A 25,627-nucleotide genomic window follows, 5' to 3' on the forward strand; every position below is an offset into this window, starting at 1 on the left:
TGCTGAGCCAAGCTGCTCAGGCAGATGTAGCCTCTGCTTAGCAATTCTGCCCTACCAATCCTATTGCTTTAACCATGCCATAGCCATGTTGGGAACTCTGCTGCAAAGGCAGAGGAAAAGATGAGAGGGCTTGTAAACTGCAAAAATAACTTGATTTTCAAGCAGTCAAGGTTCCAAATAGGTGGATTTCTAAATTTATCTTACTAAAAAAGCAGGTTGCATTTTAAGGAGGAGGAAGGTTAGTGCAGGAGAGTCAGTATGAAAGACTAGTGACACCATGGTAATTATCCACCCAATTGCTGCCATACACAGGCAAGTGCTTACAATCTATCTACTTTCTCACTTCAAGCAGAGCTTTGCCAAATGCTGCAACACAGCACTGCCTAGAATAAAATGAGCTACAAAATGGTTTCTAACACCAGGACCTGCACTTTTTCTGCCACTCTGAGATATTGAGGGGCGGTAGTGCTCCAAGACTGGCAGTTTAGAGACCGCTAAAGTAACAGATACAATGAAGTACTGTGATAAAGAGACAACGCCCTGAGAGAGAGAGCATTCCCTTCACCTCAGAGCACCCACAGCAATACTCTGCATTTGCACTGCACTCTCATGATGGCTCACATTTTACCTTAACAAAAGCAAGCTGCAGATTTCCTTACAAAAGGAGTACAGCTGTAAGGAGAGGGTGGTAAGCTGTGATGTAAACTCCATGAAATGACATTAAAATAAAATGCTCTCTTCCCTATCTAAATTCTACCAGAGAAGTCTTGAACTAAGAGGTGAGAGCTACTTTTATTCTTAGTAAAAATTCTTTAGTGAAGGAAAACTACTTGTAGCTCCAGGCTGTAAACACAAAGTTAAACCTCAAGCTCTCAGAAGTCTGGTCTTGCTTCCAGGTACGCAAAACGTTACTTGCAGCAAGCATAGCAGAGAACTACAGGTCACATCCTGCTATCTTCTATTATATACTAGCACTGTTTTTTATTTATCTATTTTTTAGTTCAGATATCAGCCTGTGCTAAATAAAGGTTTAAACTTGGTCCATCTTTCCTGCCTTATGGGAAACATAAATGTCTGTAGAGAGAGAACTTGTCTGTGCAGTATAAGATTTAAATTTTAATACCATAATGTCATAGTCAATATAAGTTTTCTCCAGAAAGTATCACTGTGACACATGAATAGGTGATTTTATCCTAAAAGAAGCCTGTAGTCAAAACTTTTCCGCTTATTTCTTTAAAAGTACCACTCTTATCTTCTTCTTTTATCAAAATAACTTTTACTGGGAAAATAAACCAAAGACCAAAGCAATGTGCTGATTTGCTGTTTTGTCACTTACCTACTTACTGGGGAACTGGAAACCATGTGTTTCCCATCCAAAGCTTCTGGAGGCTTTTCTTTGCTTTGATGCCCCTTTCCAGATGGGCCACATGAAGTTAAGGACTCTGAGTCTTTATCTGGCTCATCTCGTTGATCAGTTTCTATCTGAATTAAAGGCACTTCCCTGAGCTGTCCTGCAGGGAGGCTTCCAGGGCTCTTCATGTGCTCTTTTTTCTCATCCAAATTTACTTCCTCCGTTTTGGACTGTATCTGGGTTGTGCTCTGGGGATGTTTGCTTTCCAGCACATCTTCTCGGCTTGTATAATCAAAGGAATCCTGCTGGATGACAATTAGACTTTTACCACTTTCAACAATATTTGCAGCCAGTCTTTTTGCATACTGTTCCACATGTGGAGGAGAATCACTGTAAAACTGGTCTGCCTCTGTAGCCTCTGCCTCATCTGCAATGATTTTGTTCTTGCGCATCAGGGACTCGATGGAGCTGGCCCAGGTCTCGTGGATCAGCATGTCTGTGATCTGGTCAGTCTTGCCTCTCTGGTACAGGCACGAGTCAGACTTGCAGAGCCCTGCAGAAGCCACGGTACTGACAGGCTGGACACTTAAGGAATCTTGGCGGTGGTGGGCAAACCCATCCAAGGAATTTGCTTTAATTGGGACGTTCACTGTAAGCCTGGAGCCTGAGGATCGACTGTCGGGCATTGACGACTGCCTGAAGCAGAAAGGTGACCGCAGAGAGGGTGCCAGCAAACTGCCACACCAGTCCTTTGAGTTCCGAGAGCATGATGCATTGTCTTTATTTTCCTTTTCGATTTCTCTTAGCATATACCTATAAAACTCTTCTGTTATGCTTTCTGTGCTGGACTGTTTGGATGGGCAACTTGGTCTTACATTAAGATGGCCATTTTTCTTGGCTACCTGTTGCAAGGCAGAAGTTAAGATACTGTTTGCATTTTTTCCTGCGTAATAATCCAGTAATAAGTCAAAACCTCTTCCTTCATTTTCCATCTGGTTCACCATAAATCTTGAAAATTCATCTGTAATGCTTTCACAACTAGACTGCTTTGAGACAGAACTTGTCTGGCTCAGAGAGTGACCAAAGCTGTTCATGAGGCCGAGGGTATTGAAAGAGGCTTTGGAATCTGAGTCCTCCTCTGGTATGCTCTCACAGCTTGAGGCCTTGGCTCGGCTCCACCTTTCACAGTGCAGTCTGTTCCTGGGGTGGTTTGGACCTTGCCAGATGCTATCAACCATGGAGAGTTCAGTGAGGTTCATGATCTTGGCAGCCACTTCATTTGCAAAGAGATTGACTGAATCTGGTGTGTCCTCAAGGTTTATAGATTCATCTACTACTCGATTCATCAATTTTTCCTTTAGCTCAGGATGCTCATCTGTTTTTCTTTTGATCTCACTAAGCCGAGGTGCCCTGTGCTTACGAACTACAGAACCATTGGTATGGGTTTCCTTCTTCCTTTTCATGGTTCTGCATGATAAACTCTGGGTCACCAGATATTCATTGCCTCTCTTCCATGCACAGAACCAGGGTTGCTTGCCATTTGAATTTTCTAGACAAATGGCAGCTATTTCTGTTGCCATAGAGACAACTGTTTCTGCCAATTCTTCTGCAAAGTCTGTTATACAATATTTGTCCCTTGAATTTTTCACCTGTAGCACAGGCTGAGAAGGAAGCAACACATGGTTTCCTAACAAAGACAAGCTAAGTTGAACATCATTATTTAGCACAGAATCACACTTAATCTTGGCTTGGTTTTCTGTATTTATGGTGGCACTGGAAGACAGCTGCTCTTGAACACCGTGCCTGCATTCACTGTTTGCAAGGGTATTTTCTCTGTCTGAAAATGATCTGCAGTCTTTCTTCTGATGATGATTGTTACTCTGATTTGGGAATTTGTAACAGTCTCGCGTGGTTCTTTTCAGGTATCTCTTCTTGGGAGATGTTTTTGCACCGAGTATGTTATGCCCTGTATCTCCATTTGGTTCTGAATTCAGTGTGGAACCTTCATTGCTATTTACATCTTTGATATCACTCTTGCAAGTGCTTGTGACCTTTTCAAGATCTTTACTAGTACTGGTGCTGTAGGATGTACCAAATGGCTTAGCAGCAGAGTGATCAAGGGGGCTGTGTGAAGTTTCACATGCTGTTACCAGTGTTGGCCACCCTTCTGCTCTTGTTACTTTCTCTGCTTTTGTGCCTTCAGAAAAGAGAGGAGAACACTCTTCAAGTTGCCTTATGTCATTCATCTTCTTGCAAGTGAAATATATTATATTAAAAAGCAACTCATTTGCAGTCTCTGTGAAAATGTCTTGTGTACTTGAGCCATCCTCTGAATGGACTTGTAGCTGTCTCTTCTTCCTAACCTCTTCCATAGAATGTCGCAGAATAATATTGGATAAGTTTTGTGCAAGTTCGTCCCTGATTACTCCATCAGCATGTGGAACACGTGGTCTTGCTGCTGTTTCAACAATTTTCCTGTTCATGGATTCCATAAAATGCCCTACATTTTTGTATGTGTTGGGTTTTGTCAGAATTACGGATGCCTCTTTGAGAAGAGCCTCTGCAATGCTCTCATTCAGCTTCTCCATGCTGCTTCCTACAGCTAAGCTGCAACGCAGAGTGATGGCTGCAGAGGCCTGAGCAGCAGACAGAAGTCCACTGGAAGTTGCAGGGTACTTGTCCTCCTTTGTTTCCCCCAGGCCACAGATGGCTACAGCACTTGCCACTTGAGTCATGCCACAGAGTGCAGATGGGAAGGAGTATTCCGTGCCAGCACAGTCAAGGAGCTGTGAGGGTGCTGCGTGCACCTCTTCATCAGCAGCCACTCCACTTCTCGAGTCTGTGGCTTCCTGCTCCCGGCGGAACTTTTCCGCAGCCTGGGGACTGGAAATGGTTCCAATGACAGTGGCTGCACAAGCCAGAGCCACTTCCAGTGCACTTTGGGCATGTCCATTTGAGTGCTCTTCCTCAAAGTAATCTGAAACTTCAGCAGAGCTTTCTGCCTCAGCCCAGTGGCTCAGGCTGGGGAAGGCAGACCCTGGCCAGTCAGGTACATTCTCAGAGCTGTCTGGACTTTGCACTATGACAATCTTTGGGAGTTCATTCCATGATCGGGAAGCAGATGCATCTTCTGACTTACAGGAGCTTCCCACAGAGATGCTGACTGCAGCCTCCTCACTGAAACTGGGTCGAGACTGTGACAGTCTAATGAATGCATCCTGCAGAACAGATTCTGCTAAATTTGTGGCATACTGGCCTGTGGTCGCCTGCTTATTCTGGGAGGGAGGATCAGTTTTCCTGATCCCTGCACGATCTTCCCCGTCTGCCTTGCTGCTGTGTTTCGCTGTGGGGTCACCCTGAGGCTCCAACTCCTCTTTAGCCATTTTGGTTACAGATACATCTTCTAACATAAGTGCTGAGTTTTCAACCCCACTAGTCAAATTAGTAGTACTAAATGATGAAGTACCTTTTTCAGCTAATTCCTTCTGCCACAGTATTTCCTGGTCTGACTTATCTTCAGGTTGCGAGATGCCATCTTCAGCCACAACATTCACGGTTTCAGAGATCTGAGCAGCTGCATTATCTTTGTTAATGCAGTTCGCTTCAAGAATGAATGGCAACCTGGCTTTTCTATAGTGAATGTTTTCAAACCCCTTTCCTTTATTTTTTTTGACATCTGAAGATGCTTCTGAAACATTTAATTTTTCATGACCTGTTGAGAAAAATTAAAAATTAGTTTTTGGAGAGTAACTTGTGACTTCTAAAAGAAAAGAGCTGTACAACTTTGTAGTCCATTACTGCTCTGTAAAAGTACTGCACAGCCATGTACCTTGTCTTTGAACAAAACTTAAAAAATATGAATGGCTGTCCATTTTCTAAATTACATATGCATGAATTAACATCAAGTGCAATTTCTGTGAGCATTGCTGTAGCTGTTTTGCAGTATGAGCAACAGCATAATTATGTTCAGTCCCCCTGCTTTTACCAGCTTTATATTCATCAGCCTCGTTGTCATCCTCGAGGTGCTCGGAGGCCGTGAGGAAATCTTCTTCTATTGAGGAAACAGAGCAGTTTGTGTCATCCTCAGGCTTTAGGACACGAGTTTCTGTCTGCAGCTGCCTCTCCTGAACGAGCTCAAGTCCAATCAGAAACTTGTTTATTTCAAAAATGATGCAGCTTGCGCTGTTCCTCCTGTCCCCCCTTGCACACTGAACCAAGCAGACATCTGCCAGCCAAGGACACTAGAGGGGAAAAGAATCTCAGTTATTCAATTAAAAAATAACACTTATTTTAAGCTTCCCTCTCTATAAATATCTCAGGAATGTTCTGTTGCAAGGATGCCATACGATTTGTCATTTCAATGTTAGTAACAGCGTGCAGTTACACTATGCCAAGATTTCCTTGGACTGACAGCTTTCACTATACAAGTGTTTTAGTAGAGAACCCAGCTGTATCACAGGGGATTGTTTGTTTTCAATCAACTTGTTGTTTTAATGACAGATAATTATTTGATGTTAGTCATCTGACATGCTGTTATTAATGGCCTCACACTACCTGTATTACCTCTCTGGAGGGAGAGGGAATTGTTTGTGGGCATGAATTCCTTTTCAGGGTCACTTCTGTTGCTATGCTTGTTTGAAGACAACCCTGTAAATACTGGCTGATAAGACTGTGAAGAGCAGGTCACCTTTAGATGTTCCAACAGACCATTTTTAAATAGTGTTTTATTTTGCTTCTTTGCTGCTCTCCCTCTTTATCCAAAGCCCCATTATTTCAGGCCAATACAACCTACCCCTGGAAATGGGGATTCAGTGCACAATGTGCTCAGCCTTTATATAAAACTGCCTTCTCTAGAGAAGCTGTACAATTAAGTTGAATGCTGGACAGAAACTGAGAGGAAGGAACTCTTGTTATCCTCATTTTACTGATATGAAAACAGTTGGACATTTATACAACAGAGCTGAGTCAATGTCTCTGCATGGGACCATGCTTGTTGTATGGATGTATCCTGAACCAGAGCCAAGCTTTTGCAGCTTGTGATGCTTTGAACTCAGGCTCCCAGGAAAGAGCCACCTTGGGTGGCACCAACTTTGGACAGGATTGAGGCAGAAGTTTTAGGCTGTGCAAAAGATGCCCTGGACACCCTGGGCATTTGCACAGTAGCTAACATAGGAAGGTGACCCCATCCGGGACCTTTTGTCTTCGACTGTGAATGCAAACCAATCATCTACTAATAAAGAGAGTGGGATGAGTGTTATGCTAAATTAACATGTTTATTAGCTTGCTCTTCCTTTCCACCTAAAAAACGTGTCTGAAAAGAAAACTAGATAACTTAGTGTGTTAAAACAGAAAAGATAAATTAGATAGCTGCTATGAAATTGAATCAGGCTTGAGCACGCACTGTATTGTGAAAAATGCTATGAAAAAGAGATGCAGCTTTAGATCAGACATTCCCCTGCTTTTTCCCCAGCCCAAATTTTGTGGGGTTATACTTATGAAAACGGCTTGAGGGGGAGTAGCATAAAAATCCTTTTAAAAAACTCTGCCAGTCACCTTACAAATGAATTTCTCTGAAAGCCAAGCAATAGGATGACTGTGGCCTATTTGGCCAATAAATCTCATCCAATCTCAATGCAAAGCTTTATTTGACAGAAATTTATTTAGTTCCTGTTTGTCTCTTGACTCCACTCTCTGTGAGAGGCCTACACTCAGTGTCTGTCTGTAGGCTTGTGGAGACAGGGGTGACTTGGTATTTCAGTTACCTTGTTTGGGTCTCAGACCACCCCTGTGTGGATTGCAACATCTTGGGATGTGGGTTTGGAGCTCCATTGCTCCCACCACAGCCTGTGCCTCTATTTGTTAAGCATTTCTAAACTCAGCCATTAGTCATGAGTGGCAAGAAAGCTCAATAACCAGGTAATTGCTCTCTTTAATGATCAGCTTATTGGTAAACTATAAAATTCAGTGATCTTTGCAATACAGCTGTCACAGGGTCTGCTTCAGGAAGGCTTTTGTACACAAGGTAATTTCAGTGAAAGAAAGTTCCCTTATTTTCTTATCTGCAGCAGACAAACCTGGCAATACCTGTTCACGTTTTAAATTGGTGAGAGAGTTTCGTACTCCAGGGTAACACTGCAGTTATAATGAAGCTGAGAGGTGAAGATGGATTGGGAATGAAAGTGGTAAGTGGCAAGGCCACTGGAAAGGCCAGTGTCCTGGCCCAGCTCTATGCACAGAAGTGTTACCTCTTTCCCTCTCTGCTGCCCTTCTGCTACTCTTGAAATCTGGCCTGATAAATCAGTCATCTCTGCCACCAGTGCCTGTCTCCCCTGAAGGATCAAGTGCTAATGTGGCTTAAAGCATTAGCAGCTGCAACCCAGATCTGCAGGATCCAGGGGGAATAGCAGGATCTCTCAGCTATCTTTGTGTACATGGTGTGTGTCCCCCTGCTGTGCACCACACTTAAATCTGTCTGACAGAGGCTGTTTGTTTGTTTGTATGTTTGCAAACTTCCACTCATCTCAAACTGATCTCAGGTCTTTGCTTTCAGGTTTCTTTTTCCCATTTTCCAAATTCCACCCTTCACAGATGTGATGTGATCTTAAAGCTGAGTTTGGCTCCTACCTGGGGAACCTCATAATCAGCCTGGAGGTTTCCTGCTGTCAATCCACTGAGCAGGACAATTTCATTTTCCTTCGGTGGCTGTACGTTCATTGAACTGATCAGTTTGGGGAGACTGGGTGAGACACTGATCAGCTTCTGTAGAATGAAACAGAGAGTTTGCTTTCAGGTAATGAGGTCTGAGTTGCACAGTTATAAATATTGTAATGAAATATCACTTAGAGGAATCCTTTTAGAAAGCTCACTTGGAAGTATTGCTTCAAGTAGATGAAGAATAGAACTGGCAGCATTAAAATGCACATTCTTTCTTTTGAGACACCAGACAAGACAAGGATGATAGTATAAATTTTTGCTCAGGTGTCCAGCAGGACAATCTGCCATCCCTCACACTGTCACATGCTAAACAGCTTGATTGGATTGGTGCATCTAAATACTTCCTGTTACATGTGAGTTCCTTAGACTGTGAAAACAGCATCTCTCTCATGGTCTGAAACACAAAAGCTTCAGTATGGTAACGAGAACAGGGCAAACCTTCCTGTTTTCCTCCAGGCATATGACTAGCAAGAAACCAGAGGAAGTTACTTGGAAATTGCCAACCAAATTGATGCAATGCTAAATGTGGAACAGCAAAAATATTGGAGATACATGAAATGAGCCTTTCTTTGCTATTACACTGCATACCTTCATGTCCTTCCATTTGTAATGATACAGTCACTCCCTATGTGTTATGTATTAGAGGCAAAAGCAGGAACAGTCACAACATCAGTAATGCTATACAGGAGCTCTGTATTGCCCCCAGCACGAGCAGGAGACATTTGTGCTCCTTTGTGTATGAAGGGCAGGGTAAAAAGGCAATACCTGCTCTGAGAGTGCAGTTCTCTCTGCCAAGGACCTTGGTGTCCTTGTTCTGTGAGCAGAGAACCAAGGCTGACCCCTTAGAGCAGGAGCAGAGTAAACACCACCTCCATTTTCTGCACCACCATGGCCCATGTGTTAGTGCAGAGTATGTGGCAAAGCCCTTCAGGGAGTGCAGATTTGGGCACCCAGCCATCTGCTTTAGTTACTAACCAAGGCAACAATACTTCATTTTTTTTCCTTTTCATCCTTAAAATATTAAGCTTGCAGTACTGTTATTTCTCCTTGGATTGAATTAGATATAAGAAAACATTCTGGCTTAGAAAAGTGAAATCAATATTGGGAAACATTTCACTTTTCAGGGGAATGATCTTCAGATGAGACTAAGTATTTTTATGTGACATAACTGAATTCAGTGCTTCAATTCAGACTGATGTTTCACTGTAGCATAAAAAACTTCTCATTGTTTATTTTTTTCTTTAAAATTATAACCTTTCTGTTATCACAAACCCTTCCTGAAGTATCTCTGTTTTTCTGCCTAAATTGCCACATTTTATCAGATTTCTTAGGTAGGAAATTAGCGCATTTTATATATCTTTTATTTCACTTCTTTGCCTTCAGAAAAAAAAGAAAAGAAGTCTGGAAGCATAATTATTTTACACAAAACCCCCCAATTTAACCCATTCCAAAGTTCCATCAGTGATACAAAATCCTAACAGTACCTATTAGTAAATCAAGTACCTGCTAGTAAATAGTTACTTATTTCATATGCACAACAGCTGTGCTAACATCTTCAGAAGTCTTCTCAGAAATGCTTTCACCACACCACTGTATTGCATAAAATTCCATGCCACTCAATGCTAATTTACAAAACCTGCTTATTACACACAGAAATGGGGACGAGGGAGTTTCCTCTTGGAAAAGAATGCATAGTACCTGTGCTAACAGGGGATTTTTATTACCTACACTGAAAACTGAGAACAGATGTCTAATTCTGAGATTGAGGAAGAAACTTTTTTGTTCCTCAACAAACACTGTAAACAGCTATAAAACCACCACATTTTAGAAAACAATCAGTGCTTCTGTGGCTTCAGTAAAGTAAAACCTCTCAAGCTGTTCTGCACAGTTAACCTGCTGATTCAATAGAAAAATCATTCTGCTGCAAGATGCCATATTTATTTTTGACAATGAATTTTCACAGATCTAGGATGCAGAACACAGCATAGAAAAACTGTTCCTGCTAACAAATGACTTGCAGGAGGCATCAAGGTGCCAGTACTGGTTGTTCTATGAGCTAGAAGTGTTTCCAGCAAATGAACTGTAAAGGTTTAACCAAGGAACTCCTTGGGTACTATGAGGAGATCCTACCTGAGTTCACTCACTATTGATATTGCTTTTCTATTGGTGTGCCAAACATGGGCACCAAGCCAGGATGATAAAAGGAACTGATAAAGGAAGATGTAAGCACGAAAGTGACACCAAGTCCTTTCTTTAAAATGTGACTTCTGTAGATTTAATGCTTTTTTTTTTCCTGGAATGGTAAGTTTTAAATATCATATCATGATGTAGTTTGTCTCAGTGCTTGTAAAAGAACCAGGGTTTTTTACTGCTTTTTAAAAATGTCTTTTTTCCTACCCTTGTAAATTTCGGTTAAACAGATCAAACACACCTTTAGTTCTGTTTTATCTAGACCCCCTCCTCAAGAGCACATAATCTACCTATGTGGAGTTTGACTGAGTAAGACAGCTCAGCTGAACAAGACCTAGATGAGTGGAAGATTTTCAGGGGCTTTTTGGCCCCTGTAGGACAAAAAAGAAATCACAGACTCGTGACAGAGCTGGACACCAGAAACTCTTTTCATGTAGTATTATGCCAAATTAAAAGAAAATGGATGCATTTGAACATGTCCATGTTCACTTCTCTCATAAAAGTAAGAAATCTACTCATATAACTGCTGTGAATTTAGACTGCAATGATTATGACAAACTTCTGGGATGGGAATAAGAAATACTATGTAATATAGTCCAGTGTTGAGACAATTTCTGATTCCTTATGCATTGCTCTCTGTAGCACTTAGAAATCTAGGGTTGGCTTTGATTTGCTCATAGAATTTTAATCTGTATTTTTACTGGAGAGTCCTGGTAGGTCTGCATAGATCCATTGTGCATGTTTTTGAGACCTAAGCAGTTACCTGTTTCACTTGCTCATCACTGCAATCATCTCTGTTGGCATCTAAATTCACAAAACAAACCTGTAATGAGAGAGAAAGAAAAAGCACTTTATAAAGTTGTATCAGAGTGGCAGCAACCCTTTTAAAGTCACTGTATTTTCATTTTCTAGCCTTGTAGCTGAAGCCTTTCACTGTGAAGCCTTTTCCTAGAACAAAAAAGGTAGAAAGGTTAGAAAAGAGAACAGCAGAATAGATGTTAATAAAAGAGGAACAAAAGGAGTAAGAGTCTATCTGTGACTTTGACATGACTTTATCTGTGCTGACAATTGGCTTGTCTGATGAATGAGCAAATGTTGCAAATAAACTGTAATACAGAGGATGTCAGTAAAGGTAGAGGAAATGTTAAAAATACATTTGATCATGTATCTGATAAATTCTTCATGTCTTGCTTTTCCAATGACTTCTTCTGTTCAGGCACTTCTTGCTAAATGTGTTGTAAGTAAGAGCAAGTGTGAGTTGCTTTGAGGGTTTTCTGCACACCACATACTTATTGGAGTATTTTCCTAACCTTCCAGAATGTCTATGAGAAGTTTAACACTCTATGAAAGCAATTTTTTAAACTTGGTTCATGAGGCAATATTCCACAGGAAGTTTTCAGCACTGCTAACTGGGTGCACCACCACAGGTGCAGAAAAGCTGAACTGCCTGGGAGCACCTGCTTCACCAGAAAGTTCTACTTCTGATGACAAGGGCTTTTGCCACTTTGATTCTTATGAGTTTCAGTGACTATTTAATGGTAGTGAGATTGACTTAAACACAAACTTCAGGCCTAAAGACCATTTCATTTGTGAAGACTTCTATTTTATTATATGCTTACTGGAAGGTCATTTTCTAGTAAGAAAATCCCTCCTCCAGCTCTGAGTTAGAAGCAGGGACTCCAAAACCAGACTGACTGTGAGGTTTATGAGAATTTGGTGTTGTCCTCATTTAACCCAAAAGCTAACACAAATTCAAGGCACAGCTGAAGCCAACACCTGACTCCAAATAAACTGCAGGCCCAAAATTTAACATAAAAGAGCTGAGTGATTTTTTTTTCATACTTCTTTTTCAGTGAAGAGGAAATACTTTCCCTAATTCCATGTAAATATCCCATAGAAAATGAAATTGCTCTAAATTATCCCCTTCACCAACACTGTTGTGTTAGGCACCCAAGCTCCTGTTGTGTGCCTGCTTTTACACCAAGACAACCCTGATTTCAGTTTATATATGCACATGCCATATGTACAGATTATGACCATCTGCAGGAACAGCCAGCACAGCAGATGGAAAGATCCAGCCAGTGCTCCCACTATAAACCACAAAAAAAACCCAGTGAAGAAGAAAGCTTTTTGCCCTTTTAATTAGTTTGTCATCTTTACATGAACTTTCGAACATATTTTCGAGCCCTTTTACAATTTTTAGCAAAAATATTTCTGTGTCTGATAATGACAACAATCAGGATATGCCACTATCATCTGCTGAACTTTTAAGAAATAGTAATAAAAATGTCTAAGCTACAAAATAGTAAAAATATCCTCTAGCAACATAGTATGGTGGTTATGTAATGTCCCAAACATGCTGCAGTTGATTAGACAAACACTTCTCTTACTTTCTACTGAGTTTTCACACGTAGGCATTGCACATACCAACAATAGGTAGTTACCAAAAAGCATTAGAAAATGACACTCTTGTTTTGCCCTGAACTTGCCCATGACAGTGTGAGATATGAATTTATCATGAGTGAGTCTGCAGGTGCATGGAGGTGTTTTTGCTTAGGGTACCGCCAGTTTGGCCAGGGAAGGAGTGGGGCTGGTTCCAAGTCCTCCCCAGCAGGGTCACCCCATGTTGAAGGTTGGGCTGTTACTGAGGAGAGCTGTGAAAAAGCTGCACAGGAGCAGCTGTGTCTTCAGCCAAACACCAGATTCTCTGATAAACCTTGGTTTGCCCTTTGCTGCCTCCATGGGATGATGGCTCTTGACTTTGCTGTGATGAACAGTGGCACTGCCACCAGTGGCACTGACTGCCACCCCAAAGCCAGGCCCTCTCCAAGCAGCCACAACAATCATCATCTCTGGTTCAGGTGTGCATGGCACATAACTCACTAATGCCTCAGCACAAGAAACCTCAGTACAAGCAGGAATATCTAGTGCATTAAGTCACATTATCTTTCTTTCTTTTTTTTATTTTTAATTGATTTTCAGAACCTAATGAACTTGCACTATAAAACCTGTGGTAGAACTGAATCCAGTTTCCAGATACACCTGTCAAGTTCAATTGACATTGATTTGTTACACTGCCAAAGCAGTCTTTTAGCATTTCCTGTTCTGTGGATTTTGCAGTTTTAATTACAGGCAACTTTGAAAAAAAGCCAGTTTCACAGTGGTGAAAGACACTGATGAGCTCATTTACTTTTTCCATTTGCTGGGAGCAGGAGGCAGGACTAGATGGGGAGGTAATGTAACCATAAATCACCTCTAGAATCCCATCCTGGCCTGCTCTGCACTACTGCTTCCTTCTAGGAAGTTCACTGTGAGGATATTTTTGTTGGAGATATTTCACCAGTGGTGCTGAAAGAGAAAATTATCTATTATGAAAAATCTCTCCCTGTTTTCTGCTTACATAATACAAGTTTTAAGCTCTCATTAGCTTGCCTTGCTTGATTAACTTCTAGTAATTATCAGGGACACCTCCATTGAAACAAGGCAAAACAACACTAGAGAACAATTAATAATCTTTAGAATGGAAACACTGCATAAATTATGAAGGAAGAGCCAAGGTCAGGTCAGGATTTGCTAACCTCAATTTAATTCTGATTTTTTTTCTTTGTATCAGATGCAGCTTAGTTTAGCTGCAACCCAACCTTCTCCTCATCATGGTATCTTTAAATGTCAGTCCTTTCCCAGCCACTCCTTTACTTTTTCATATCCTTGACTTCCCACAAACACCTTTTCAGTTCCAAAGTGTGTCTGCTTTCCACTAACACCGACTTTCTGTCTGGAAACCACACAGAAATGTCAAGATATTGCCTTTTTTTCTGTCTTAGGAAATACTTATTTTGGAGGGAGAAAACAACAAAATTTAAATTATGTTACATAACACAAAAAGGAAACAACCACCACCCAAATTCAGGCTTTACACAGTGAGAGAGTCACCCACAACTTCCCGGGCAGGTGCCAGTGTCTGCTTTTGGTTCAGTAGTTTTTCCAAGTGTAGAAATCCCATTTGCTCAAGAGAGAAAAGAGCTGTTCTTTTGGTGAACATGTACCACTGCACTGAAATGTAGCACAAAGCAGGATGCTACATGTCCCTAAACCATTTAATGCACTGGCACACTGTGAATAGCAGCTCTTGCACTATGCAGAGTTTTGTACATCAATAGCACAGATTTGGGTCTGAACCCCAGCCTTCCTCTCATCAAACATTTCTACTAGGATAGCTCCAGCCAGGTTATGATCACTAACTTGCTGAGCTCTTGAAGAAGTCTGTACTTTCCACAATCATATAAAGAGCAAATAGAGAAACTATTTTTTTTCTTCTGTATTTTGCATGTTAATTTCTATGACTGGTAAGAGATGCATAGGGTATCCTGAAATCTGCTCTTGAGTTGGTGCAGAAATTATGTAGACACCTCACTTCTTAAAAGAACTATATATTAAGGAATTATTTTTATAAAGGTTTTAAGGATGTAATGTAAACACAGTGTATTTTCCTCACTGGCAAATGGCTTCAGGATATAGTTAGCCTGGTAAGCAAAGTGAGCCACAGTCCTGTGTTCTGTGCTGTGAAGGACTGTGGTCAACACTTGCTTGAAGGGCTGCAGGAGGTGGGCTTTTTTCCCCCCCATAAAATCAAATAAATTTGCATTATACCACCCTCCCAAAAATTTCAATATCTATTTTAAAAGAAAGGAAGAGACAAGACTTGAAAATGAGAACTCTATACAGATGGCTTGTGCAACCTGAATTTTACCTCATATGCCCACATTTATGCAATGCAGTATTGCTGCCTGACTCAGTGAACAAGAAGCCTGCAAAAAGGGGGAAAATGATGTAGAATCAGAGCACTGTGTATCTGCCATGTTCTAACATTTGAGCCTAGGACTCTGTAACCTAAAGGACACCCCTAAGCAGAGTTTCTTAGTTTCTAATCCATCAGTAGCTGGACTAGGACAACACAGTTAAATAGACTATCAGAGTGGCAGCAGGAGTGTATGCAGGTGACACAAAGTGTTTCATCCCTGTCACTCCACCACTGCCCCATCCACCTGATCCCCAGCTTCGGCCTAGGTGTCCCCAGCAGGTTGGGTTTGGTGCCAAACACCTCAGCACAGGCTAAATGTCTGTGCAGATGTTTGGATTTGCACCAGAACTGTGTAGAACTCTCCATGTTCTGTGCTGTCCTGGTTGGTATTTCAGGGTGCAAATGCTGTCTTGAAAATGAGTTTATAGAGTTTTAATCTCCCAGGTCTGTGCTGTTCTGCCTTTCCCATCCTCTTCCTGACACATCACTGAGCCAACTCATGCCAGGTGCCAATTCAGAGACCCCACGAGACACTCAGAGAGAACAACTGGTTTGGGACTGCTCTTTTATCTGCCCATAAAACTCATGTCTAATTTCCTACAAACAGAAGTGAAAAAGGTAATTAGCCCCAGGAGAGATCTCAAGAGAAAGTGGTTCTGAGCAGGCAGTTCCTGGGTGCCAAGTTAAAGCAGTATAAATGCCTAAATCTGAGGATGTGCAGGACACAACTGTGGGATATGAGAAGGTGAGCAACTGCTGAGGCCAGGACTGAAGGTAGTTTTCTGTAAAAAACCAGGTGAAGTGCTGGTAGGAATGCAGTCCTCATGGCAGAGAGCTGCAGTGCAGCTCCAGAGCAGGGAAGGCAGGATCAGACTGTGCTGCCCCTCACAGTTAGAGCTTCCCCCATGACTTTGTTCCCTTTAAATGTCACCATCTGCTGCTGAGCAGAGTGCAGTGGCAGGAGCAGAAGGCAGCTGTGTGTCAGGACAGCCAGCTGGGTCCTCTCTGTCCTGGTTTGGGTGACCAGATATGCAGCTCCCCAATGTCACTTTTAAATTACCCTGCTGTGCTTCTTTGCATCTTGCCAGGCTGCTTGGTGCACTGCACCCTACACCAGTGCAGTGATTTCTGATTATTATTTAGCATTACCCTTTGAAATACTAAAGGCTTGGCATTTTACTTCCATGTGGTTTCCCCTCCATATTTTGGGCAGGTATTGTTTATTCTCGGGGTGTGTGCTGTTCCTTATACATTATTATCCTAAACACTTTATCCCTTTTTAAATGTAGAACTGTGAAGGTGCAGTTTGTGAAGAAGGTGATTGAATTTTACATCAACTGTGATTGCTGTGACAGTTGTTTTAAGGATTTAATGGAATCTTTGACCACAATAATTTTTGTTCTTAGCAATAACTCTGTGATAGGATGGCAGATTTGAAATTCTGAACCTACTCTCATCCTAATTTCATCTCTGAAAAGTAGAAAAAAATACAGTTGCTCTAAACTATTAGACTTAAGTCTGAGTCTCCTGGCTTTAGAAAGATTAGATCACTGTGATTTCCCCTCAGCACAATAACAGAATAGAGCTGCTCCAAGGCATTGCTCATTGGAATGGTGACTATTTCTGAGGACCCACAGCTGCATGATGGGCTCCCTCAGGAGCTGAAGTCAGTGAAAGCCCGAGGAAAAAATATTGTTTTACTCTGTACTTGTGAGCCAAAGTAAACTGTAATCCACAGAAAGTATCAAAGGAGTGGCAACAGGCCAGATTTTGACCAGAAACTCCCTGTGAGCTTTGTCTCTTTGAAAATGACCAGAATCACTCATGTATTTCTGACTTATATTAGGATGGCATAAAATGCCTTTTCCAGCAGATTGTATCCATACAGCCAGTTTGGAGCATTTGTTTTGATGTTCATCTGCAAAGCTCCCAAATAGAACTTTGCATTTTTTTTCACTTGTCTTATTTATGCTAATGTGATGGCTAAATAAAACCTCCTGGACTTCTTGTGATCTATAGATAGAAATGTGTGTGTAGATATATATGTGTACTGTCTGTAAGGTCCCCTAATCACTGACCTCTCTGTTCTTTAAAATTGCAATTTCCTAAATCTTGTGATCCCAATAGAGTTTCAAGTACAGTTTTTTTTTGAAAGATAAAAAAACCAAATAGCTGTGAAATGATGGTTTCTAAACAAATATTCTAAAATGTCACATAAGATCATCCATTAGCTATCAAGGAAACAGAAAAATAGTGTTGAAGACACTATTAATTTTTTAACCATCTACGTGTGGTAGGACTTGTGTGAAAGGAGGCTGATTGCAAACTCTTTTTGGAAGCTTGTGGCTTTGGTCACTTCACCACAATTATTTACTAAAAGAAAACTTTCATAATTGATACTTGAGGTCTCTATGGCTCCAACTCTCAATATAAATGCTACAATATAGTTCTGATTCACGTGCTGAAAAGCTGCTGTCAGGTTTTCCCTGTGACTCAGGCTTTGGAGAGTAGAAGTCTCCCTACATTGCATCTTCAGACATCCCAAATATCTGAAGATTCATTGCCCAAATGAATCTGGGTAAATTCACTGCATTTGATGGGAATCTTGTTATCAACCACTCTGTGACTGCTCAAATGAATATGCACATGTTGGGTGTAAAACCTCCTTCACAGAAATGACTTTGCACCCATCAAGGCCAGGAGCAATAGCCAGCCTGATATTTCTACCCTTTGCTTCTCTCTCATTACCTTTAAAAAGTTTTTTTTTTTTTCTGTCACCACTTTTATTTATAGAGTGGCATCAAAAGGAGTTTTTACTGCAGAATGAATAGAAAGTATTACTGCTTGTGCAAGATTAAAGAGTTAATGTACATTTCTGTAAAACCTTATATGCCTGCATTCATCTTCTTCATTTTTTTGATAGGTCTTATTATGCTTATTTCTTTTCTTTCTTTCTGTATCCATTTAAATGTTAAATAGAATCTCAGAGGACTAGATAGTATAATTGTGACAGTTAACAGATCTGATTTGAAGGCCAGTCCAAATAGAAAAATGATAAATATAAACCAATAAACCATAATTGATACCATCATTTAGCTTTGCTCACGTTATCTTGACTTTTTCCATTTCCTGTATTTGAAAATTGTTGGTATGGAAAAATTATGGTTCCATCAGACTGTTGCAGGAGGTGGTATTTTAAAGGAAAATTTGTTCATGAGCAGAATAATAACCTGAAATCAGTTTGGGGTTGCTCAGGAGCCAGTCCTGCACCTTTATTCTTTTCCTGCCTCCTCTGAGCTCCTGCTCAGCAGGGTGGGCCTGATACTGAAATACAGCAATGAATCAGTGACCAGGCTGCTCCAGAAAGAAAAAGACAAAAGTTCATAAACCAGTACTTTTGAATTTTAGACACTTCCAGGGAAAAGATTTCATAGAAACAGTTGAAACTTTAAATTGCCAAAATTCAAAGATGCAATAAAGTTTTAACTGTTGTAGTTAATTATAGGCAAGACTCTGCTAAATAACTCAGCAGAAACAGAGGTCAGTCCCAAAAGGTTTTGTTTAAAATTACTGAAACCATCATTGACTAAGAACACCACAGTCCCAAATGCACTGACGAATATAAAATATTTAATGGTTTCTAAAACCAAGCTATTTAACAATGAAACCAAGGTGAGGGACTGACTCCCTCTAGCCCCAAACTCTGATTGTCTTGGCAGTCTCTGCCCAGGCTGGTTTGGGTAAGCCAAGAAATACAACTGCCTGCAGTCTCCAAAGCCAAACAGTTGCTTAATCCTATAAGCAACTGACGTAAAGGAAATTATGATGATGTTTGATTTACAGAAAAGAGAACATTGATGGTACATTACTAAATGAATGCTCAGATTTCTGGGACAGTTGAGTATTTTCTTAATGTTTTCTTTAACACACCTAGATACCTTTATTTGGTACAGCATTGCTCTAAACTACTATAAAAATCAATTATTTTTCTCAAAGACATTTGTATGACACATAGAAGCACAAAACGAGATTAAAGCATTATAAGTACTTAAATCCATTCTGCTTATCTGTGCACAGCAATCCATTCTGTGGTGCTCTACAGGATTTTTCAGTGCTTGAGAAAGATGAGGAAGTCAATGTGGCTAAGCCTAATTAAAAAATGCAAATGGTTTTGCTAAACAAAGATGTCAAGTGAAAATACTCCATAGCAGTGACTGTGATTGGACTCAAATTCCACTGCCCTGGGTCTCTGGGGTGTCAGGATGAGCAGGTATTATTACCAAGGTGTGAGTGGAGCTATCAGCAGACAGAAAGAGTCAATTGTGCATTACACACCTAGACACAGGCTGTCAGATCAGCAGCTAAACCACCAGTGTCTGCAGCAGTCTATTTGGGTTTGAGTTTTTAAACTAAGCTAGTTCGTCCTTACTTGCCCCCACTGCTCTAGTTATAATTAGAGTACATGATTAGAGTAACATTATAATACATAATATGGTCCCTCCCATCTTTTAAAGTAAAATGTTAGTAGGCATCATAGTTCAGACCATGTGTGTCACTTTTGCTCTGTTTTTCACACAGTGGGGCAGGACTGCTGTATTTATTTTGCAGTCTTCCAGGCTTAGGTGCTTTTTGTTCTGGACTACGCTGGGGGAAGAAGGAATGGGGAGATGGCATTTTGCAGGGCAGCTGGGAAAACCAGCAGCTCCATAGTTCTCACACCTTATGAAACTCATCCTGATAAATCTCCACTCAAAGCTTTCTGTGAAGGGATTTCAGGACTGTATCCAGTAGATGAGAAACTGTTGTCTCTAGATGAAAAACAGGCCCTGTGTCTTCTCTGATTAAAAAATTATTTACTAAAAGCAGATCATTCTGTAAGTTCTCAGCTTTTCAGAGGATGGGATGAGATGGAAGGAAGCATACAGGTCTGATGATAGCTTTTGATTGAGCTCAGTTGTTTGATAAATATGCACCATAAGAAATTAGGACTGTAAAATCTAACTTCTCTGGATCATTTCCTCAGCTCTTCCTTTCCTTCACCAGGCCCATCCTGGCCCCAGTCCTTCTTCTTGGTTCCTGCCTCATAAAATTACATTTTTAAACCAAGACCTCGTGTTCTCTCCCCTTAAAAAGGATTGTTTCACCCTTCCATTAAGAGAATTTACATTCAGCATACAAAATATCCAGCTACTGCTGACCACTGTTACAAGCAACAGAAATTACAGCTTTGTGATGGATCCAGTTTGGTGAGAGTGATGGTTTCTGTCATTTTATAACCCAACCTTTTGGGACTGACCCCTGTTTCTGCTGCAGTAGACGTGCACATCATCTGTCTGCTCATGCATGCTCTACAAACTGCAGGGCAGCTCTGCCCCAGCTGTTGGACAGGTTATAAATAGGTAGAACTCTGAGGCAGCAAGATTACTTGAAAAAGAAGGAATAGCACAGGTTCTTGTGCTTATGAATCAGTCTGGAAAACAGCTGGCAGTCTGACTGCTGAGATTAGAAAATCTGCTTATCTCTGTATTAGCATCTTAAGGTTAACTTTTCAGCATGTTGACATGTAAGCTCTGCCACTTTCCTCTCAGTAGACTTTATTAAAGTGCAGCTCTGTCTGGTTTCTCTGTGGTATAAGGAAGGTTTGAGTTCACACCCTTACAATTTCTCAGTTTCATCTGTATTCATGAAACCTGTAGGAACTCTGGCTCTGGAACCTCTGCCTATTGTCAAATTAGACAGATATCATCCAGTGAGCTCAAAAGTGACTATTTCACTTGAGCCTGAAATTATTTCTCTTGGTGAACAGGCAACCAGAAACTCTAATCATGCATTTTTACTGAGGTTGTAATCCTAGGTGTTCTCTTGATTCTTTAAAAGTATTTAATCAAACTAATTTAAATATAATTCAACTAGTTTGTCAAATTATTTTTATTTACACAACCCACAGCTGCTTTGGGAGAATGTTTTGCCTAAACACATGTATTTTTGGACAGATTTAGGTGATTCCCCAGTTGAGATCTGTTTTACTGAGTTCCCAAATCCAGTATGAAATAGCAAAGCTAAATAATTTCCTCTCACAGAATTCTTCAAGCACTTTGAGGGAACTAAAAAACAAAAAGGGTGCAGGGTAGATGTGTAGCTTTGGAAGGACTTTGCTTACTCAAATACACTTTTCAAGAAGCAAATGGGGAAATTCTTTACACTCTCACAGTAAATAAAGTGATTTTAACTGGGAAAATTAATTTTGGTGGATTTGATACTAATTCTTCCCGTATACCTAGAAAAATTACTTTAAATATATGAGTACCCACATTTGCATAATATCAGTTAAAAAGAACATGGAATATCTCAATTAAACATCTGCTGCAATCTGGCGGAGGTGGCCATAACATCAGATTTATTGAATCCATCCCCAATCCCTGTGTGTCAGACAGAAGTACCTGTACTTCTGCACACTCATCCATTCTCACAAGCTCTGTATTCCCAGAGCCAGACCATGGAGCTGCTGTAATCACAGATGTTTTTCTACTAAATTACATAGAGGCTGGCAGAAATAAAGATCTGTCCATGAGTCACATTATTAACTTTATCTTTACCATTTTAAGCTCTGCAATTAAAAAAAAAAGTTATTTGTTCTATATACTTAGTTGCATACACAGTTGGAGAAAAAAATATCTGAATAACACTTCTGAGGGGTTTAGAGCAAACTTCTAGATTTCAATTTCTTGTATCTGAAATAGCAAAGCTGGGAATCAGAAAGGTGTTCTGGTCTGAACTTCTTTCCCTAAACAAGCTTCTACCAGGAAAACATCTGCCTTCTTCATGGTCACCTTAAATCTGCAGGTCTAGACTCATTCTACAGAAAGGAAACTCCTACAGTGATGATTAAAGGCTGGGCTTCTGTAGTTCCCAGTCTCTTTGCAGAAGACCAAAGAGATGAGAAGTCTGTGCATCTACTTGAGGATTGAATTGGATCTTTTTGGAAAAGGAGCTGGAAATCTCAGCCTGTGCTAGATTCCTGCAGTACTGTAAGGAGTGGTGTTTGTGGTCATTTCAGTGACACTGCAATGTGTGGTGATTTCTTTTTGTTCTTGAACTTAGAGCTGTTGTATGGACAGCTGCAGAGCATCTTTCAGGGCACATGGACACACCCTTTGTCTATACAAGGTCCTGACAGAAGTTCTTTGGAGAACACCTTTGGCAAAACACTCAGCTGCAGTTAGGTGCAACCCACAGTGCAAGCTGAGGTTCATGCTAAGAGCACAAAGCTGTGCAGAAGAACATCCACCCTGGTATGTTCTTCAAGTTCTCACACTGCCATGGGGCCTCTGTGTTTATCTGTGTGACAAACAAGTGTCCTTTCACTCAGGAGGAGCTCTGCTGCCACAGCCAGCACAGCTGCAGCAGAGCACCCAGACACCCTGCCTGGGGGCACACAGCTCCTGCACCCACTCAGCACACTCACAGATTCCTCAGCTATTTAAATACATAACTGTGCAGTCACACACAGACACTAATGAAGAGCAAATGAGGATTATCTGAAGCAGGAATGTGCACGTGACTTTCTTTTGCATATGGTTTCATAATGCCCAACTGTCATCTTCATTCATCTTCCTTCTGGTTTTATAGGAGGCTTTAAAATGCCTTCATGCAGAGCAGTGAGGCTTGTGACACTGCCATTATAAAGCATGTCATGGAAAAGACACTTTCCTATAATTTCTGGGAAAGAGAGATCTCAACCATTAACAAACTACTAGCTGAAATGTGTGGGTTTCAGGTAATATTCTTCAGAATGTTCCTTCAGAGTGTTCTCCCACTTTTTTTAATCATTACTATTATTTTGCCTCCTATTACTCCACCTCAGAGTAGTTTTGGGAAGCAGGAAGGATTTTGTTTCATTTCCTGCTATTAAATTGGTGTGCCGTCCTGTGTGCTCTATTCACTTCTAAAGTGTCTCCTTCTCCTGAGCATACAGACAAGTATCTACTGAAGAAGTGTATATGAAATGTATATAGTATATAGTGCTTTAAGGACTTATATAATTTTGTGAAGATCTACGATATTGTAAGAAAAAAGGACACTAAAAATTGCCACTTGTTGCTTTTCTGTTGCAGGTATTTGTTTTTAGATTACAATTTCCTTTCCTCCACTGAACAAATTCTGGTGACTTGTTTTCACTGCCATTGGCTCTCATCATTTCTTTTTGGGGTCATTAGCAGTTATCACTAATATGAAGAATGCACAGTTTTAGTAAATAGGAGACTGGGAATGGTATAAGAGATGTAGCTCTCTCCTCTGTGCACAGTAAAATTTGACCTTTTATATTTAAATGGTTAAAGAGGATCTTGAGCTGGAATATGTCTTGTATGAGGTGTTTGAAATAGCCTGATAGTGACTCAGAATTAAAAAAAAAAGTTTCTGGAAGACAGAGCTAATCATCCATTAGCATTTGGATGCAATGCTTGTCTCACATTAATTTCCATGCTTGCCAAAATGATTCTGGCAGAGGAACCAGCTGTGAAATGTAGAAATTAAAATATTAGTTTGGAAGTACTAGATATGCCCTGTAGCTACTTGCAAAAGGATTTGCATGAATGAAAATATGAGGTAGCAGTATTACACAGGTGTGAGAATTTCTGTCTCCCCTTTTCTCCTTGTGCCCCCTGCTTTCTGTGCTGAGCACGATGTCACATCTATGGAACATCCCTTGGGCCAGCTGGGGTCTGCTGTCCCAGCCTGCTGTGCACCCCAGTGAACTCACTGTGGGGACAGTACACAAGCCCTGCTCAGGAACAGCAAAAGCATTTCTGTATTCATTCCCTGTGTTCAGCAGAAATACAGAACATAGCCCCACACCAGCCACTGGGAAGAAAATTACCTCCAGCCCAGCACACAGTGGTAACCTCAGAGTATGAAGCAGCTCAGGCCCATCTTCTGTACTACAAATAACTCCAAAGGCTTCATGGCAGGTATCCCTCAGTGGGATACAGCAGTACCTTCCTTATCTCACCAAAGTCAGATCAGGCTACCATCAAAAAATCCATTTGTATCAAAGTAGGACCATGGTGCTCTCCTGACAGTTTCTCTGCCCAAAATTACAACAGGCAGGTTGGGAAAACATCAACTTGAAATGAGGTCTGAGCCTTCCTTCCGTTGTGTGGTCCTTTGCATGATTAGAGAGAGGCAATTTCTCTAGCTGTGAATGGAGGAAGTCTTTCTCCCATTGTTGCCCTATATTTTCATTGGGATGGTCACAAAAGCCACATTACTCCCTTCAGTTTCCATGCAAAAACCTCTCCTGTGAGCTGCACAACTGCTATCTAACATGACATGAGGTTTCCAACCACTCTCCTTGCAGGCCCTAATAGAATGTTTCCAAAAGCAGACAGCTCAGTGCATCTCCTGTGAGTCACTCAAATTCACCTAAATAAGGCCCTGACAAGACTCTCCCTTGTCTCCCCAGCCCAGCCACAATTCTCTTTCTGGTACACCTTGTATGTTGTCAAAAGGATGTGTTATACTGCTCTCCTTCCAGCATTTTTAGCAGTAATGAATTTGAAATTTAGTCCAAATTATTCTTCAGAAGGTGCTTATCTCAAATGACTTGGTGGATTTATGGTTCCTGATATTTTAGAGCCTATCCCTACTTTAATGGCTGGACTGCATTAATGAATCTTCCTGTGTTATCTCTTCATAAGCCACTGCTTCAAAAACAGCTGTGAATATTTTCTTCCCATTAAAGCTTATTCCTTTGGGTTTGATGTAATTAATTGCCACTTAAGACTTAGAGAAAATATTCCAATAAATATTTATGCCACATGCACCATCTCCTCTCTCCAGTGCTCTTAATGTGTATACTTAATGTTTAACAAATTTCTGCAAACCTCAGCCTGCAATTCATGTTAGAGAGAGAGACTGTGGTTGTAACAGCAGCACAGTCACAGATGTCCACTCTGGAGGTAGCACAAGAATTTCATTTCTTGATAAAGCAGGTCGTGGAGGCACTGAGAATATGCCAGAGTGGAATGCTGGAGAGGATACAGCTGCAATACCATGCCTGATCCTCCCAGTGCCTATTTATAGCTTTGTCAGAGTAAGGTTAAGCATCTGCTTCTCTTAAGGACAGATAGAAAACCACTGCAGTGTGAGACTGTCACAGAGGGACAGGAAAGAAGATGGCAGATCTAGACAGATGATTAAAGAGTGTCCCAAGTCTGAAGTTACAGGAAAGAGAAGAAAATCTATTGTCAATCTTTCACACTCTGAAATTCATGAGGCTGTGAATTTGACTGCTGTATGATACGTGTGTGGTACTGAAAATGTGGAAAGGCAACCCTTTAAGAGCATATTTGAATTCTGTCTTAACATTAGCTCATATGTGAAGATATATTTTTCAGAGCCAAGTATGTACAAGAGCAGAAAGTGAAGCATATTTTACAGATTATACAAGTAATCTTTTCAGTGGTCTTTGAAGCGAGTGCTCAGTCTGCCTGCACTGTGCTCCATAAGGCAGAGAGCAATTGGTGAAGAGGAGGGGTTTTGTTTCCCTGTGCAAGCCAGAGAGGGGCTCT

The 25,627-nt window shown here is 40.9% G+C and overlaps 1 protein-coding gene across 5 annotated transcripts in view; it reads right to left on the reverse strand.

The window, feature by feature from the left end:
- Positions 1 to 25,627, reverse strand: part of SPHKAP (SPHK1 interactor, AKAP domain containing) — a 64,451-nt gene that overhangs the window by 9,619 nt on the left and 29,205 nt on the right. For all 5 annotated transcript variants that reach the window (XM_066556241.1, XM_066556240.1, XM_066556242.1 and 2 more), the window contains exons 4-7: positions 11,019 to 11,078; positions 7,976 to 8,110; positions 5,337 to 5,592; positions 1,337 to 5,063 (exon numbers count right to left, since the gene is read on the reverse strand). In XM_066556241.1, coding sequence (XP_066412338.1) covers positions 1,337 to 5,063; positions 5,337 to 5,592; positions 7,976 to 8,110; positions 11,019 to 11,078 — 4,178 coding nt within the window. The remainder of the gene's footprint in view (positions 1 to 1,336; positions 5,064 to 5,336; positions 5,593 to 7,975; positions 8,111 to 11,018; positions 11,079 to 25,627) is intronic.

The sequence above is a fragment of the Molothrus aeneus genome, chromosome 10 (genome assembly GCF_037042795.1).
Source record: "Molothrus aeneus isolate 106 chromosome 10, BPBGC_Maene_1.0, whole genome shotgun sequence".
NCBI lineage: Eukaryota > Metazoa > Chordata > Aves > Passeriformes > Icteridae > Molothrus > Molothrus aeneus.